This window comes from Gymnoscopelus microlampas (genome assembly GCF_963454915.1).
Source record: "Gymnoscopelus microlampas genome assembly, chromosome: 15".
In the NCBI taxonomy this organism is placed as follows: Eukaryota; Metazoa; Chordata; class Actinopteri; order Myctophiformes; family Myctophidae; genus Gymnoscopelus; species Gymnoscopelus microlampas.
This window is the reverse complement of record NC_139952.1, coordinates 10,128,203-10,148,185: the sequence shown is the minus strand read 5'-3', so window position 1 is coordinate 10,148,185 and position 19,983 is coordinate 10,128,203. Positions and strand designations below refer to the sequence as shown.

Here is a 19,983-nt window from a genome sequence, read left to right as displayed (position 1 = left end):
ACGCACGCACGCACACACACACACACACACACACACACACACACACACACACACACACACACACACACACACACACACGTTGGTATTACTATTGAAGTATATTTTATGGTCCAACAGCGGCTATAATCAGTTTCCTGGGAAAAGTTTCAAGGAGAGAAGATCCGGTCCAGGGTTTCAAGTCAATCGTATTTTATTTCCGTCCAACTGGCCAACTGCCTTGGGGTCTAATAGGCAGCGCACTCAGTCACATACAACAAGTAAGACGCGCGAACGCTGGAAGCGAACGCAGTTCTATATTTCAGCCACACTGTAGTAGTGAACTCTGGCGCACTCTAGCGGCTGCACACAGGTAGTGCAGCTGCTATATTTCAGTCACGGAGTTTTGAGTCACATGGGGGCGCGAGCCAATGAGAGCGTGAGTGACATGGGGCGCGGCTGCACACATACTGCACACAGACACACAAGCCGAGCCGAGTTACATAGTAGGCTCCACTTGGGCGGAGACTCCTTCCGCGTTCGCAAAAACATCATTTTATACAGTGTGTATCTCCTGTAACAAGAGGAGGGTTCAGGTAGTTTTAAGTCCAGCCCCCAATCCCAGTAGGCCTATCACACATACAATACATGAATATTGAAGGGTCGTGGCCGAACCCCCGCCAACATCCTGCTATTTCACATTAGCATGTCCTTACAGTGTACCAACTTGTCTTATTTCCAATTATCAAACTTTACTTTTACACAAAGGCTGGTTTAGTATTTCTTGTTCAACATCTCTTAAACTTTAGAATAAGTCCACACACATTATACATTCATGATTGCAAACAGCAGTTAAAATACCATGCGTTCAACAAAAACAGAAGTTACTTCAGACTGAATACTTTCCCTAAATTACATTTCTCTTTGTTAACAGCACAAGTCATAGTTATCAAAACTTTAATAATTTCAACTACTCATTTAAAAGGCTCTTTGTATTGTGTACAATGTACATAGTCTTACTCAGCTTGACAGAGTTAAAGTTAAACTTAAAGGTCTTCTGCAGACCTCCTGTCCCTGGATTACCATCCACGCATTCACTATCTGTGACCAGCTGCCTCTCACAAGGGAACAATGGTTATTTTAATCCGTTCAAATTAAGACAAAAGAGGCCAACCTCAGCCTAGGGTGTCGACACTTGGACTCCAACGATTTACATCTCTGAACCAAGAAACAAAAGGTTTGCCAGACAGCCTATTCCATTTCTCACCTCACCTGGGCTTCCAAAACTTAACACAATGGCCAGAACTCTTGGAGTGTTTGGGAATGCAAATCGATCGCATCTCAGCCTGCATGAACAGATGGAGAAACCCCAACCAACATTTAAATTCATTAGTGTGTCTTTACTTCAAGCAAGTTCTTCTCTCTCCAATCCTTACTTATATGTAAATACCATTTCATGTTTGAAAATGATACCACACTATACTTGTGAGGACATCAACATATTAGGACAGAAATATTATACAATATCATAAAATCTTTCCATATTTTTTGTAAACATAAAGCCTGAGTTATACTTAGTTGTGCGTGGATATCGCACTCTGAAAATGGCAAATCTACAAGCGCATAATGTGTCACAGTGCAACGTGTTGTGACCTTGTTGATCTGCTATTTTTGGTACGTATGTGTGTGGAAAATTGTTGTCTATTGGACTCAAATTCTATTATAAAATCACAAGCATAGTAATACAAGTACGAATGCATACACACAAGCACGCACACCCACACATTATTTGTGTGCAGAACTTCCAGAACCTTACAGTATAAAATGCGGCCCCTTTGTCATGTAGCCTACTGTATGTCTTGTTTCTACTGCAGGAAGAAAGAGAAGGAGAAAGAGAAAGAGGAAGAGAAATGGTAAGCAGATTGCCACTGTGGCGGGTTTGGAAGACTAGATGAACTTCATCTTCATATGGATGAAGACAACTGCTCAGACGCTATACGGCACGAATGCTTTAGGGCCACATGGTGTCACATGGCCTTTCTAACCATCTGTCATCACTATGTACATGAAGTCATCTGTCTTAATATTGGAGCTGAAGCTCTGTGTCATTGCATGCCAGTTGAATTACTTCTTAGAAAAAGCTCTTTTGATCATGATTGATGTGCGATTGATTTTATTAGAAAGGTAAAATTCAGGTTTATCTATTTATTTTGTATATATATTTTATATATATATTTGTTATAGTTTATAGTTTCCAGGTCCCTTTTGAAGTTGCTCTAATAAAACATATAGTAGGGTGACTTATGACTATATAGAGGAGCAGATGCAACATGATTGGTCCACAGTGGCTTGGAATCCATGCACCAATCAGGGGTCACTGGTAGATGGGAGGCGCTCTGGATGATTGGTCCACAGTGATTGAAATCCATGAACCAATCAGGCTGATAAATAGGATGATTGCTGGATACCCACAGCCAATCATCTGTCGGGCCTGGCACACTGTTTATGCAACATGGGCGGGGCTTCACTTAATGTACCTGCATTCCAGTAATACGCTGAGGGGCGTGCCTGCTGAATCTCTACGTTGAATTCCCATGATGCACTTTGGTGTCGGGAAGCAAATATCCGTACGCCTGAATATTGTTATATTATATTAATATTGCATATACTCGATAAGACACTTGGGTAATCTTAGGATTCCAAACTTTAAATCTTTATAACTCATGAACGGAAAAAATATATACTCAGCTTATTTTTTTCATTTGGTCCAAACCACAATAGTAAAGGAATAAATAATAAGTATCCAACAATTACATTCTTGATTGTGATGTGCTGTTGAGATACAGCCTGACTTCCATCATTCATGCATCTACATTCGTAACATGTTTTCATAGTTCTCTGATATGAGTTAACGTATGAACATCATTTCCATTTGCGTCTTTTGAAATGCATTCAAATGTATATCAATTGATCCTGCGTATAACCCTGTTTTTTTGTTATGTAGATACGTGTTGGATACTCTTGTCCAGTGCAGTGTGTCCATATAAATGCATGCAAGACTGATTGACATATGGTAGCAGCATACTGTATCTCCCAGATGGTTTGCACAGAAGATGTTAAAGGAGTTTGTACATCATATAGTTTCATTAAGTCACATTATAGACACTTGTGAATGTGATAGTTCTCTTCAGATTTATCACACTTATTGTGTTGTTGAGTTGATTATTATACAGAAAAGGTAATCCCAATAACGTGACTGACATGGCTGTTTGTTTTGTAGCTCTATTATGCAGTATGTCATCCTTACATATATGAAGCACCTTGGTGTGAGGGACAAAGAACCACGTAGCCCTGAGCCCAAATGGCGTTTCCTTCCCAAAAAGGTACTGCTACACCCCCCCCCCCTCCACCCCCTCCATGTATTTTTCAGTTCAAGTACTGTTCCCTCCCCATATCCCCATTGGTTCCTGCTCCCTTGCAACATTCATTCACTAACCCATTCATTCATATTCCTTCACCTATTAACTCTCTCTCTCTCTCCTTCCATCTCTCTCTCTCTCTCTCTCTCTCTCTCTCTCTCTCTCTCTCTCTCTCTCTCTCTCTCTCTCTCTCTCTCTCTCTCTCTCTCTCTTGCTCTCTCTCAACAGAAAATTATCAAAACCGAGAAGGAGGGAGAAGAGAAGGTGAAGAAACCCAGTTTTCCCAGCATCCGCGGACCTCAGCCCAGTCGCGTCGAAGCTGCATCAGGCGAGTCTGATAAAAAAAATGTTTTCTTTTTTTTTTTTTTTTTACATTTCCTACATTTAAAAAAAAAATCTAGAGATTTTCTAAAATAAAGCAAACATTTTTCAAAAATAATTTCAGAAAAATATTTGTTTTCAAATATTGCGTTGGCCATGCAATCGCAGCGTCCCTGGTTCGGTTCGGCCTCGGGACCCATGTTGCATGTCCTTCTCTCTCTGCCCGCAGCTTCTAACCTCCCTGCACTGTTCGTGTTCGGTCTCAAAGGACCATACCATACCAGTCAATTTTTTATTTCTAACCATTAGCAGAGATTGCCCGTCTTGTGTGTGTTGTGCACATACAGTAAGTAAGTGTATGCAGTGCATACTTTAGTGTACATTGTTAAATGTCATTCTCTGCCATTCATGTTGACAATGTGAAAAAAACTAAAACATTTCAAGTAGCTACATACATTTATTGAATGTGGACAAAACCTGTCATCTGGGAGAAATGGTGAAATGGTGAGGTTTACAGCTATACAGCCAGGCTGTTGGGACTAACGCGTTACAAGTAACGCGTTACTGTAACACCGTTATTTTTTTTCGGTAACTAGTACTCTAACGCATTATTTTTTTAATTCAGTAACTCAGTTACCGTTACTACATGGTGCGTTACTCCGTCATTTTTTATATAGTATTTATATATACAGCGAGGCGAACAGTGACTGAGAATTGTACTTAAGTACAGTACTTGAGTAAATGTACTTATTTACTTTACACCAGTCTGTGTCACATGCAGAGACGCACTGTGAGCGGCTTGCAAGCTCTCTCTCTCTCTCTCGCTCGCTCTTTCATTCTCTCTCTCTTAACAGCGTGTGTGTGTTTCTGGGACTAGGAATACCACGATAACGCAATGGTGACTATGAACCACGTACCCAAACCCGTTGGAGGCTGCTTTTCTCAAGCTGAAATCTGCACTTAAACTGCAAGGCTTCATGGCTGTGTTAACTTGTCGATCAGAATAAAATGCTTTTTATTGAACAATACGGATGATACAGGTACTTCTGAGAGCCCATGTATACATGTAACAGCCGTGGCCATGGGATAAGCACTTTATATTTAAAATATGAACGTTTATGTAGATGTACGGGCCATAAATGAAGAAAGTGCAAACACCAGGTTGAAGTTCATCCATGACGGTCGTGACAGTCGACCGTCGGGTATCCATGGCTATTACTCCCTCTAACATTTCCCATGTTTTTAGTTTATTGAAATAATGTCATGCACATTTGTCCAGTGCATAGCCTACTGCAGGCCTTGTTGACTAGATATAGAAGAGATTTTGAAGCTCTTGCTCCTGAATTGATCGATTATTTTTAAGGGGAAAAGCCTTCATTTAACATGCAAGTCAATGGATGAGAAACAGAGATTGCCAGGCGCAAATGGTAGTGTACTGTAGGTAATTAATGTATTTGTGCAAGATGGCCCTGCTACTGTATATAAAATGTGTATATTACTCGTTCATCATGGTTCATGTTCAAATAGCTCAATCCAAAATATAATGCTGTAGGCCTAAGTGTTAGGCTGTATTTACGCACCTGCTTGTAATTAATGCTTAAACATAATTATGACCGGTATTTTTTATCAGATGTCTGATAAATTTGAATCATTCCGGACATTGGGACCAGCAGATTACAATCATATAGCGCGACCCCCGGTATAGACCACATTGCTTAGCAGAGTTCAATGATGCAAATGCATGTCAAGTTGATCAACAGAATGTATTATTCTCCAATGCAATAACAGTACTGAAATGAAGGCTATAAGGGCAATAATGGGAGCCCTTTAAAAAAAAAAAGTAACTAAAAAGTTACTTTTCACAGTAACGCATTACCTTTTGGTGTAAGTAACTAGTAATTTAACTGAGTTACTTTTAAATGAAGTAACTAGTAATGGTAACTAGTAACTGGTTTTCAGTAACTAGCACAACACTGCACGTAGTAACAGTTGTATGGTCCTTTTAAAAAAACACATGCCAACTTGTCAAAGGAGATGATGGACATCTTTCAGGATAAAAAGAGAAATGTTTTTATAAACCACTTATACCATTTATAAACTCCTACAAGTCACACTGTTTCAGCTGGAAGTGAGATTCACCATTCTAGTGAATGAGGCAGCCTAGATGGCGGGCCAAACAATACACCTTCTGTATGTCACTGATCAGATGACCCCAACAATAAATTCTCCAGTTCTAGGTGACATAGAAGGGGGGGGACTTTTTTTATGTATTTCCACACAACAATAAGGTATATTATGACATGGTTCAATGTTGAAAGAATGAGTGGCATTCCCCTTTAACACATTAAATCGTTCTAATTTGGCTGGGTGGTTTACAACATTATTATTATTCTGTGGTCTGACAAAAATGTAATACATAATGCTGTTTATTGGCATACTCATACTGGGTTAGGTGACTTCCTGTTCATGGGGTCTTTAACCACTTAAGCGATATTTACTTAATCATACCACGTGTTGTACTTTCTTTCTTTCTTTTTCCTTTATTTATTCAGGGAAGCCCATTGAGAGCAAGCTCTCTTTTCCAAGGACACCATGAGAACAGCATATAAAATACAACACATACATAATGAAAAACAATAACAAACATTTGAAACATATTACAGTGTCACAGATGCAAATAAAAATAGAGTTACATGAAGCAGTTGCAGTCACTATGTAGTGACTACAAAAACAGTTAAAATAGCAGATCTACAAGCTCACAACGCGTCACATCGTAAGCTTGTAGATCTGCTCTCATAAGAGACAATTGATTCAATTCAAGTTCGACACTGATTTTGCACCCCTAAACTCCTTACTCTTCACCCAGGTGGGACACCGACCTCCAGCCGCTCCAAGCTGAGTGACAGCCTCCAATCAGATCATCTGGATGTCGACCCCTTGGACCAACTGCAGGAGGAGGATAGAGAGAGTGATAGGTGTGACATCTTCACCTAAAGGGGACGGTTCATTAATTAACTACTGTTCTCATTTACATTTTGTGCATAACTTTTCATAACAGAATATTTTTTGTGCAGAGTGTCTGAAGTAACACGATTGATGGCCATTAGAATATGAGGTTTTTGGGTGCAATCCCAACTTGGAGAGTCCTAGTCTAGACCACGCACTTCTGATGTTTTATTTTTCTTGAAATCCATTTGAAACACACGTGCACGCACGCACACACACACACACACACACACACACACACACACACACACACACACACACACACACACACACACACACACACACACACACACACACACACACACACACACACACACACACGCACACACACACACACACAGTATATAATAGAGAGTAGATAAAACATTTAAATTGTCTGTTCTTGTTCGTGGATGACTCCTGGTCTTCGGCAAGGACAGATTGCAGGTTTAGGAGGCCCTACCCTCTGAACTCGGTAGAATCTGCACCTGGCTCACCGATAACACACTATCACTTCACCTAGGCAAAACTGAATCCATTCTTTTTGTCATTTCGACTATGCATGCACCTTGTCGTACGTTAGCACTTCAAAGGCATTAAAAACAAGTGCAGACCTCAAACTAGTCAGGTTACTACTAGGCCTTACACCCAGAACTCACCTAACCCCTGCTCATTATGCTATGGTGGGATAGCTCAGGCTATAGAGGACAGAGTAAAGTAAGTAAGTAACTTGCAATGGGTCTGGTCTTCAAGATGCGTGAGAAAACAGTGAAAACAGGGATACCCATGTACCTGTCAGACTACTTCAATAGCGTAAAAGACCAGAAGGAGCCCCACTGATCTCACTGAACCCAGTTTCGGCACAAAAATAGGGTCAAATTTGTTCTAATGCTACGCCTCCAGAATGTGGAATGCCCTACCAACAGTCATAACAAAGTGTGACTCCTTACCCTCCTTCAAAACCTACAGGTGCGGGACATCAACATATTAGACATATTAAAAAGCTTTTCACCGGAAATGACCCCCCCCCCCCAACATTTACTGTACATGTCTTTCTTTCTTATTACTACTCGTATAATGATGTTTTTGCATATTACTGTATATCATTGTTTGTCTTTAAATGTCTCGATGAATTGAATACACATGACCTTAATGGAAACAAGCCCTGAGGGCTTATCCGGGTTATCCTTTTAGCATTATTTTGTATAAATCTGTGCCACTGTGCCTTTTTTTGCAAACTGTTAATAAAGTATTCAATCAATCAATCAATCAAAAAAGCAAACAAGTAAATATAAAATGCTCACATAAACTAAACTTAAGCCCCAATCAAACATTTTCAAACATAGCTGATCTACAAGCTTTGTTGTGAGCTATTTTTGAAAAATAACAAGTGAAATAACAGCAGATATATTGCCCAAACCGATATATCGGTCAGCCTTTACTTTATAATATGCAGCTAATAGGCGGGGAGGTAAGCTTGTACATGTTTCTCATGAACCTGGGCTGTGTGATATGCTATAGGCTTGAGGGGCTGGGCGCCACCAACGTCCAAAGCGAGGACAACCAGGCAACGGACTTGGAGCATCACCCCTGGTACAGTAAATGGCAGCAGCTGGTGGGCGGAGAAGTTCTGGCTGGTCTTACGCCTCATGAAATACAGAGGCAGGAGGTCATTCATGGTGAGGAGAAGTGTTTTTGTTGAGCTTTGTTTTGTGATGACAGTACGCAGTGAAGAGACAGAGAGACATGCAACAGCATCTACAAGCTTTATGGGTCATTTATGCTCCCTAAATATTCATGTAAAACTATATTGTCAGTCCAAAACCATTCCAGTCACACCTACACACTGGTTCCAGGCTGATAAAAGCAGGTTGTGCGCGGGCAGCGCGGCCGCCTGTTATGTGCAGCCGGCGCAGCCTAAAAAACTGATAAAGTTAGGTGCGACCATAGCCTGAGGGTCGAAACATGGCAGACGCGTGTGTGTGTGTGTGTGTGTGTGTGTGTGTGTGTGTGTGTGTGTGTGTGTGTGTGTGTGTGTGTGTGTGTGTGTGTGTGTGTGTGTGTGTGTGTGTGTGTGTCAGACGGACGGACGGAGGGACAAGTTCTCGACATCTCCTTAAGCGACTTCATTGTGTCGTCAGAGAAATTTTACATTCGGCGTAAATTAGCTGTTTTGAATCTCATATGTCCTGTTACTTTTCAGGATTCAAATAAAAAAATGGCAAAAATGACAGATTTACAAGCTCAAAATGTGCCGCATTGGGATGAGTTTTGAGCAACAATTTATAAATAATTGGGTGTGTCCTTGTCTCCAGAGCTCTTAAACACAGAACGTGCCCACGTGCGCGCGCTGAGAGCTTTAGACCGGGTCTTCTTCCAGATGCTCTCCAAAGAGGCCACCCTGCCTCCTACTGACATCAAGAACCTCTTCACCAACCCGGAAGAGATTCTGCAGCTCCATGGTGAGACGCATGCACGCACGCATGCACACACACACACACACAATCCATCGAAACGTCAGTAGAAGAAAAAGAAAGAATATGTGGAAAAAGTTAATGTAGGCCTGCAGTACTAAAGTTAACTCATTTTCTGTTCTTCAAAATCCTGTTATCACACACACACACACACACACACACACACACACACACACACACACACACCCTTTATTTCTTTCCCCTGTATTTCAGTTTCTATTGAAGATCAGATGGTAGCCATTCAGAAAAGGAATGAGTCTGCAGTAATTGCTCAGATAGGAGACGACTTGCACTCCTGGGTAAGTACGGTTCTCACGTTCCATACTGTTTCCTTTTCTTGAAATTTCTATTGAGATGACGGATGTGATGAGATTAAAAAGACTATATGGTACACACATAAATGTCTCACACAATTTTCAAATGCTTCGGCCTAACAGTCTGTACACAAGTAAGACGCGCGAACGCGGGAAGCGAATGCAGCTCGAAAATAACAATAAGAAGAATAGAAAGGAATGAGCTATTGTAGAGAAGTGGGTGGTACAGAAGAAATCTCAAACTGTCCTCAAACTAAAGCGTTTTCAACTTGCCATCCGGCCTGAAATATGCACAAATGACATGGAATTCTTAGATATCCCAATAGATGAACTCGTGTAGATGCTTTTAGATGTGTTATTTTTGACTGTAGCTGATATATTTTTCTCAGAGGAGTGTAATTAGTCACCCAGGGGCAGGCGGATTTCAGCCACACTCTAGTGCCCTCTGAGATCTGTCAGCAGCCAATGAGAGCGTGAGTCACATGGGGGCGCGGCTGCACACAGGCTGTGCACACAGACGGACACACAGACACACAACCCGAGCACGGTTTCATAGTAAGCTCCACTTGCGCGGAGGGAGGCTCGCCTTCGGCGTGCCTCCTTCCGCTGCGTTCGCAATCAGAAATACGTATGTAGGATTGTAACTGTCTGTTACTTTCACAACGATTATTCTAACAATACATTTTTCTATTAATTGGTACATGTTGAAGTAATGTAGAAGTAAAATATTGAAAATTGGAAATACTCCAGTAAAGTAATATACCTCAAAAGTCTACATAAGTACAGTGCTTGTGTACATGTACTTGAAGTCACTTTCCACCGCTGTTGCGTAGCAGAATTATTGTTATCTGTGGCGAACGCACAAATCAACTGACTGGCCAATCCTCATCCTCTCTCATGCGGCCTTTGTTGTGCGCTTCTAGTTCAGTGGTGGACAGGAAGAGAAGATCAAGCAGGTTGTGGGAACGTTCTGCAGCAACCAGGCCTTGGCTCTAGAGATCATTATGACCCGGCAGGAGAAAGACTCACCCTTCACCTCCTTTAAGCAGGTAAGAATTTATTCAGTCAACTCTAAAGGCATAGTATGTAACTTTGCCCTGTGTTACATAACAAAACAATAGATAATTGTTTTTTTTACCCATAATTCCCCTCTATACCAGCAGTACAATCAACCACTCCAAGCGACCCGACCGAAGCTGATCAGTCCCCGGCCTGTGTCCAAGTGGCATGCTACTGCCCCCACTCTCTCTTGGGGGTTAGAGGCAGTGCTAATTAGGGGGTTAGGATTAGCCTGGCACTAGCCAGACCGACTATGCAGATCCATGCATGCTACAGCTACAGCCTGTATCCTCGCCATCAGTCTGGCCGATGCCAGGTCAGGTTAGCCTGGCATTAGCCAGACGGACAACACGGACCCACCCACACATGCTATATGTGAACAAATCCACGCCATCAGTCCGGCCAATGCCAGGCCAGGTTAGTTGAGATGTTGCAGCTGTTGGCGACACAAGGAGGCTCTAGGCACTGTGGTTTGGCTCTAGGCCTGGCTCCTCCTTCGTCTGACCAGAAGTAATTAGGGGCTTTTCTGTGCGTTGCGTCGTCGTTGCTGCTGGGCGCAAACATCTCACTCTGCCTTGATGGATTAAACCCTCCCTGCAGGTTTCACCGCAGTCTGTGACTTTTGGTTCTTCCTCACGGAAGAAGTGGTTTGGGCTGCCAACCCTCTCCACCCCGGAGATCTTTAAGCAACTAATTTGATTAAAAGTTAATCCTGACCCTAAACATTTTTGACAGTCATATTTCATTACTCAACATAGTTACACCGAATAACTCGTCAAAAGAAGAAAATGTGAAAGAAAAAAAATGGTATGAGCTCATTAGGAGAGGTAAGGATGTCAGTGGAAAGGAGTTGAAGCTTTAATTTTGTCATTGTCTACTGCACTGAAGATCAATTTATGTTATAAGCAAGACTGGATAAAAGAGGAATCTTTCTGTTTGGTGACATTTTTCGTCATAGCACCAAAGAAGTTTGTTGACCTCTTAAAGTGTAATGAAATTGTATTTGTGTCGTCCGCAGGAGGCAGAGAATAAAAGACAGTGTCGCAGGCAACAGCTGAAGGACATCATTCGTATTGAGATGCAGAGACTTACCAAATACCCCCTGTTACTAGACGGCATTGCCAAGTACACAGGTACAAATACCCTCTTTTACTAGACAGTATTGCCAATACCAGGTACAGAACACTCAACATCTTCTCTGCAGTCCCTTCTCCATTGAGAATAGATCTAAATAGATGGTTTTCTTCCAGACAGAGGATCTGTCTACCCAATAGATCAGGCTCCCACCCACTATTTATTTATTTTATTTGTCACAGTATGTTTTTAATTATCCTGTAACTCACTTAACCCACACCCACTTTATTGACAAGAATAGTGATGGTGTGCTGCTCCTAGACGAATAGCTCATCACACACACACACACAGACAATCTGAGCTCATAGCAGCAGAACTGATAGTCAGTGTCTTTACCCTTCCCTACCCTAAAACATTATTATGATTGTGTAATAATCATTTAAATAATTTTGTCGGCTCTAGATGTGTTTACCTGTATGTTGACGGCCGCCATTATCCAAATGTGCTTCTGTTTTCGTTGGGTAAGGTTCTTTTCCCCTAAAGACACTCTTTAGGCAGTCATCGTGGTACAATGTTGCAAAGTGCATGATTTCTGCCTCATAGACATAAATCAGGGAAGCACCAACATTATGCAACAGAGGTGTTCTGCGTCATCTTGTGGCTCAATGTTGTCTATTGCACCCTTAAGACCAATATTCATAGTCCAGATGCAGCATACAGACCTGACTCCACTGGTATTCACATGGACTAAAATGACGCAAAAGCGGACCTCAGTAAAAAGCTGTTTCACCTGTCTTTAGACTTGGCAAATGTAATCAGCTTTGGGGGATTTTGTAATTGCTCAAAAAGAGGACAGTAATATATCTCTGCTGTCCGGCAGGAACCAGCTAACTCCAAAATGTTCATTTTTCAGGAAATGAAAAAAACAAAACAAAAATGGAGTTAGGAGGTTTTGTTCATCATTGATAAGAACAGCTGAATGGACCTCCAAGCTCACAATGAGGTTGGAGGTCAAAAGGGGGTGGAGCCTGGAGTCTGCTAAACCAGCTAACTCCACCCCCCTTTGCTGGAGTTAGCTGCTTTTGTCAGAAGCACTAATACTTTTCATTGGTTCAATATTATTTTTTACCAACACACAGACGTAAAGGGTGTTCAATAGCACTGATTTATGGAAAAAAAATGCAAAAGCGGAAAAATGGAGTTAGCTGGTTCCTGCCGGACAGCAACACTATATATATATTACTGATATATAACATGAGAACATGACGGGTGTCCTGACTCCTGAAATGGAATATATGGCATTTGTAGACAAACTGGACTAAAGGCAAACAGCTGTGAACTGTCCGTCCGTGGGCGACATTCCAACCATCAGTGAATTACAGAGGCAAATGGACAGACTATCATTTTAATAGTCCGTTAATGCAAGTTTTGGAAAATGTCTTCTCCTTTATTTATTCCATAATTTTAATCATTGCCACGGTTTCGGGTTGACACTGCGATTATGCACTATTAATAAAGCATAATGTTAGATTTATTACTGAACCTTAACTCCATAAAAGTAAATCTAGATAAGGTTAAGGTACCTGGTTCAGTGGTTCCATAGTGTGAGGAGTCACCCCTTGAAAGAATTGCTACACAGGTGATTACAATTGTAAGAATCAAAATGGTTTATTATCCTTAAACTAAGTTTACAATTATTGATGAGCCTATTAAACAATCAGAAATGAATTGTCATATACAGGAATAAAAGATACAATACCACTCAAATAACAGCGCGCTGGATACAAAAATCTCTCCCTAATCACAGAGTAATGATGCTCCAGACAGGGCGATATTTCTGCACTGAAGCATCCTTTCCCTAGCCCAGCGTTACATCATAAAAACATTATCAATTAGATCTTGATGTTGGCTTCAGAGGACGAGGCTTCCTGCTGTTCTCACGCTGACTCCACACCTTCCCCGTCACAGGCCTCTCCACTCCTCACCTCCCTTCGATGGCCCTACACTCCCTTACTTTTGATTGCGATAAGCGTCTATGAACCCTTTGTCTATTATAATTTGGCCAAGGTATATGGCATTTTTAGTTTTCTATTTCCTGGCTGGGAACTAACACTCTGACTTCTGCTGTGTCATTTTATGTCATTTTGATCACTTAAGTCCTTCAGACCTCCCCACCGGGGCGCAGTCCTAGGCTAGACCCCTTTCCACTTGAGGTCTACACCCAGGTCACCCTGGATGGAGAGTTCAAGCCTCCTGCTTCCCGGCGTCTTCTTTTCAAAGCACACCGATCACAGGAGCATCACTCGCTTAGTAACTGTTGCACTACGGCGGTCGCTTTGAGCTTGTGATGGCCTGACTGTACATTGAGCCGAACGCAGCGACCACAGCACGCCATGGCTTTAATGCTATTGCGATCCGACCGGCAGGTGACCCAGTCGATAGCGATCCCTTACCTGTTGGCGTGGTTGGCGCCCCAGGCAGGAAACCGACGGTCTTGTCCTGGCCCCGCTTGGCTACGGGAACCAGAATTTTAACTGTTTTCACCCGCCTTGCCTTTTCACAGAGACCGTCCCTCAAGACCGCACCCCATAGGTGTGGTCATCCACGTACCACGCAGTTGCCCGACACACAACCATGTGCGACAACCACGAAGGCTAGACGGAAACACAGCTAGGATGTTAATTCATCCTTGACAGAACACGGGGGCCTTCAGTATCTCCCCCGCACTATATAGCGTCTTTAACGTGCTCTGGGAGCCTTGCGACCCCGCTGCCGCCTGTTATGGACAAGGGATTGGGGAGCCTACCCCCTAACCTCATCCATATTAAAGCTTTTAGTATATTACCATAAGAGTATTACAACAAGAATATACAATTGTTATGACCTAATATTACTTTTGAGGCATCCCTAGTGCCTGTATTTTCAGTGAAACATTCCTTTCAAAAGGGAGTGAATGAGAGAGAGAGAGAGAGGGCCTCTCACCTATCATGCTTTGATAAACACAGTTTCTTTGAATACTAAGGTTACATTGACACAGTTATGCTAAAACTTAACATTTTTAGTCATACTAATGATTAAGATATACGGTATATATACAGTACACAGTATAATAGTCTATATATCACTGTGTGGCTTAAGTGATTAGAATAGCTGAACTTAAAGCAGTTATATGTTTAAACAGCAGGATATAAACAGGAGCCACTATGTGCCCCCCTTTTTACTCTTCTAAATTCCTCCATTTATGCAGTTTTCTACAGACACATTCATTATACTTCTAGACTTTAAATCTAATTTTCCTAACAATAACCAGCTATTATGGGATCATAAAGGTCCCTTCTACTGTATCATCATTTCAGAGGACAATAATGTTGGCCACAGTGATAGGTTCACACTGTGAGAATGCACTGATAATAAAACCAGTTATTATGAGATCATAATGCTCCCTTCTGCTGTATCATAATTTGTGAGGAGGAGGACAGTGTTTTAATGGATGGAGGAAGTCCCCCGTCCCCCCCGTCCCCCCATGCACAAGCTATGAGGCCTCTTTCATGATGTGCACTAATATCTTTCAGACGATGCTGTGGAGAAGGACAAGGTGAAGCAAGCTGGGGAATGCTGCAGAAGGATCTTCAATCACGTTAACCAGGCAGTCAAAGAGTCAGACGACAAGCAGGTGGGGTAGTCTTTGTTTGTATTCACTTGTTCGTATGTGTTGCACCATCTTTCATGATGCCTTTTACAACGCAACCCCTTCAATCTATGTCTGTCCATATTCTTCACGGGAATCTTTGCTCATATAGCTTATGACTTAGGGTATGTTCAAACCATAGACTGTAAAAATAATGGACGATGGGAACGTGACGTCACCCATTGGTTTCTACAGACCGTAAATGAAGCCGATTGTTCAGGAACGTGCATTCCTCCATCTTTAATATATACAGTTGGGCACGCCGGGACTCAAATGCTATTGTTTGAGACCAGACATGTGACCAGGGAACCGGAAAACAACCCTCAAAGAATGCTATTGGTTGGGTAGCTTGTCAATCAAGAGCGGGGCGGGGAATGAATGCTATTGGTTGTGTAGGTTGTCAATAAAATCATCCCGCCCCTCCTGGAGCATAGCCTACTTTATCGTCAAGTTTAGAATAAACGGGACCATAATTTAGCAAAACGCATATCATGATGATTGAAAGGAGACTTTAAACTAGCGACTGGAAGTATATAGTATTTATGACAATTTTTATTAAGGTAAGAAAATCTAGTCTAAAGTTCGTCCAAAAACCCATCCGCTTTAATGAGAGAATATTCTTTCTGACACCTGCAGCCACCTACTGGCCATTTATATGAACTGTCTCTCTTTCGTATTGGCCCCCCCCCCTGCCTCCCTCCAGAGGTTGGAGGACTACCAGAGAAGGTTGGACCGCTCTACTCTGAAGAAGACTGACCCCATGATCCTGGAGCTCAAGGTGACTTCCTTTTCTTTTTTCTTTTTGTCTCCGCCAGGCCGAAAGGCATGGCGAGAGTGTTTTGCACCTTGTCCATGTGTCCGTCCGTGTGTCCGTCCATCCGTGTGTCCGTGTGTGTGTCCTTCTGTCTGTGACCAGCTAATCTCCGGCACCGTTGGCCCGGTCACTGCGAAACTGTGCACACACACTCCCTCGATGCCAATTCAGAACCTCTGCCCCAACTTTTTCACATGGGCCTGTTATTGCGCCACCAGGAGGCCGATTAGTGCGAAACCCATTTTTTGTATTACTCCCACAGATTTTATCCAAACGTCATGCAAATCGGTACACAGTATCTCTATAGTCATGTGATCAACACGGATCTGTCCTATTTTCCATATGCCATCCTGATTGCCTAAGATTGGCTTCCAAAGTTTGCAGGATTGGTTCATTTTGAACAAAATGCCTCAAACCATGAACGCAGCATGCAATTTCCGTGAAATTTTCCACGTAGATTCCCACTTGGTTCAGGAAGAAATGCCACTTGAAAACTTTCAAATCAGCCTCAAGGTTGCGCTATAAGAGGCCGATTCCATTTTTACCTATAACTGCAACGATCTGCGTGAAACTTTGCACGCACACTCCCTAAAGGCCAAGGAAAAACCTTTGCCCAGCATTTTTCACATATGCCTTTTAGAGTGCCACCACATTTTTTGCTCGTACTCCTTCTGATTCTGTCCAAAAATCACAAACATTGGTACACAGTATCTCTATAGTCATGTGATCAAGATGGATGTGTCCAATATTTTATATTCCATCCTACTTGGCTAACATTGGCTTCCAGAGTTTGCAGGATAGGTTTTATTTCAACAAAATTCCTCTAATCATGAACGCAGTGTGCGATTTCCCTGAAATCTTGCACGCACATTCCCACTAGGCTGAAGAAGAAATGCCACCCTTTTCACATTGGCCTGTTATAGCGCCACCAGGAGGCCATAATAACCTACCTTACCTGGCAGAGACTTGTGCTCCGAGGAACACTTTTTCTAGTTTTCCTTCATTTTACTTTTTTTTTTAACTTCGATTTTCAACCTAAAAATCCCATTGTCTGATGTGAGGAGATCAATAATATAGCCGCTGGGTGGACTTAGCTTGGAAGAACTTACAGTCACTCAATGTTAATAATATTTGTAGTAGATAACAGTAGCAAAATTTGAAATTTGCACCCTATGGCCAGAAAAATATAGAAGTCTGTGTTTGACTGGGGTTTGACTGGACTGCTGCATCTTTCCACTCAAACAGAGAGCGTCTCCTTTCAAACCCCAATGGTTCTAATCAGCCCCCCGCCCACAGGAGTGGCCCAATTCTCTCACAACTTGCTACAAAAATCCCTCATGAAAAACTATATAATCTACTACCTTTCATTTTCAACCTTCACATGTGTCTCCTTCTCTAATAATCAAAAAGTGCTATATATTTCATCTCGCAATTTACTTCCGGATGGTTCGTTTTGCACTTTTTTTGCCACATCGGTCACGGGAAAGAAATAAGCGCTGCCGTGGTCTATGGAAACGAGCCCAAAAGTGCACCCAAATAAGACCAAAATCGCTTATACAAACAGTCAGACCTGGCAACGCAGCCTACGCCAATCATGCGTGAGAGATCTACAAGCTATGGGGCAGAGACGCCACCGTATCTTAGCAACAACTACAGCGCTCACTCTCATTGGTCGTGTCACGCTAAGAGCAGTCTCCAGACAATGGCATCGCAGACAGCTTGCTGTTACTGCTGTAGCCATCACAGTCAGTCCCAGCGACGACGGACAGGGCGCTGTGATAGCTGCCATGTCGCTAACGCTAACGTGGTTGTCATGCCTGCAGCGGCTGTGCAATCACTTTGTCAACAATGCACGTTAGTGTGGTGAATGTCAATATTGCTGCTCAGTTAGTCCATTGTAGATGGTGTATGTTTGTGTGTGTCTTCTGGAGAACTATGTAGCTCCACAGCAACTACAGTAACTAACGTAATGGCAGGACCGCCCCGTGCAACGCATGTTAGGCTGCATTATGGTCATGTAGTAATTTCAGATAATTTCGCTCCGATTACAGCAGTGCTTATCAACCCTTACACGCCGCCCCCCCCCCCCCCCAAATAAACGTACTTGATCTGGGGACCCCCCCATTCTGTTTGACTCCGTTCCACAAGTACATATTGTGAAAATAGCCGATCTACAAGCTCAAAACGCCTCACGTTGAGAGGCTTTGTAAGCTTGTAGATCGGCTATTTTCTACATGATTGCCTCTTTCTTACATTCTTTGACAATGTGGCCCATGTTTTCATAGTATAGTTTGTTGACTAATTTTGTTGCAGAAATGCTCATTTCCTTTACTTTCCTTTTTTTATTGTCTCCGCCAGGCCGAAAGGCATGGCGCAAGACTATGTTTCACCCCCTGTCCGTCCGTCTGTGATAGCTAATCTCTCACATCGTTGACTTCATCCCAGCAAAATAACAGCCCGATGAGTCAGTGAGAGCTGGATAAACGAGGTAAAATGTGTCAAAAGGAGTCTGTACGGCTGTCGATAAATGAACACATGACGTCGGTGGGAGAGGAGATATTGTGTCTTTTGGACAAACAGCAGCGTCGTGCTGATGTTTGTTGTGTGAAGCAGCTTAATGTCAGAGTGTTTGTGTTGGAGCGCCTCAGTGCGGCTGCAGAGTTCATGTGCAACCTCTTCCAGAGAGAGACAGAGACACTAGAAACTCTGCTGGGGAAAAAAAACACTGCTGGGCATTGACTTTCATATGGACATTGATCTACACACTGCAGGTATATCTGCTACACACACAACATCAAACTACACACTGCAGGTATGATGCAGCGTTTGCATTACAGCCAGCATGCCAGCGTAGTTCCCATATGGTTTCAAGGTGGGCTAAACCATATGGACCCCATGTCAGCAATGTCAGCGGCATCCACTTCAGTCCCAACTGCGATGCCCATGCAGGCTATAAGTAGCTTCTACCTGGCCCTTAGGTGGGCCCCAACTACCCATGTTTATGTGGGACCAAGGCGGGTCCTACCTGGGTTTGCCCATGCAGGCTTTAACTGGGTTCTACCTGGGCCCTAGGTGTACCCTAACCAACCACAGTGCCGTGCCCATCGCTCCAATTGTTGTGACGTCAGGGCTCTCGATACTGCACATTGGTGGAGGAGGAGGGGCCGCAGGGCGACCGCACACATCGCTGAACCAATGGTAGCCCACGGATGTTTCCTCTGGGGATTTACAATCTGCCCCTCTATGCCACATATCATCCGCACTACAGGGTCTTCACTGACCGAGCCACGGCCCCACTGACCCTCATGACGCTACGCCACTTATATGAGTTGCCAAGTGGCCGCGGGCGCTACGTGGGCGTGGCCGCGGGCTAGACGCGAGCCCCCGCGTAGCGGGGGCGAGCTTCTAGTTACTACAATGACCATAATGCTTTGGGGCACTGCCCTTCCTTGTGGGGAGGGCAGGCTGCGTGGGGGTGTGGTCTACATTGTAGTCAGGAAATAAGGTGAGATAAAGAGACTATGAGTTAAATGACTCATAGGCTGAATTCCATTCCCCAAAACTCGGTCACTCGCTCACTCTCCTCGCTTCCTCCACTCGCGCCTAAGCCCCGCCCCTGCGAGGAGCCGAGGATTATTTGAGAGGACGAGTGGTCGAGCGGTTGCCCTCAAAGGATCGGACTGCACTCAGCAGCGTCATTTCAAAGCGACGGCAAATTCCGCGATCACTTATGACATCTCACACAGCTGGACCAGAGCCGTGGATGAAAATATACATGCATAGAATAATATGCAGGTATAGAATTATACAGAATATAAGAATAGACAATTCCTCAATGTGGATGGCCACATCGTTATCT

The 19,983-nt window shown here is 43.1% G+C and overlaps 1 protein-coding gene across 1 annotated transcript in view; it reads left to right on the top strand.

The window, feature by feature from the left end:
* LOC311061642 (uncharacterized protein) overlaps positions 1-19,983 on the top strand; it is a 70,109-nt gene that overhangs the window by 34,468 nt on the left and 15,658 nt on the right. Inside the window, exons 9-19 of the mRNA XM_084080333.1 lie at positions 1,851-1,889; positions 3,257-3,359; positions 3,624-3,723; positions 6,583-6,691; positions 8,223-8,380; positions 9,017-9,163; positions 9,389-9,474; positions 10,413-10,538; positions 11,567-11,681; positions 15,195-15,295; positions 16,014-16,088. Coding sequence (XP_083936459.1) covers positions 1,851-1,889; positions 3,257-3,359; positions 3,624-3,723; positions 6,583-6,691; positions 8,223-8,380; positions 9,017-9,163; positions 9,389-9,474; positions 10,413-10,538; positions 11,567-11,681; positions 15,195-15,295; positions 16,014-16,088 — 1,159 coding nt within the window. The remainder of the gene's footprint in view (positions 1-1,850; positions 1,890-3,256; positions 3,360-3,623; positions 3,724-6,582; positions 6,692-8,222; positions 8,381-9,016; positions 9,164-9,388; positions 9,475-10,412; positions 10,539-11,566; positions 11,682-15,194; positions 15,296-16,013; positions 16,089-19,983) is intronic.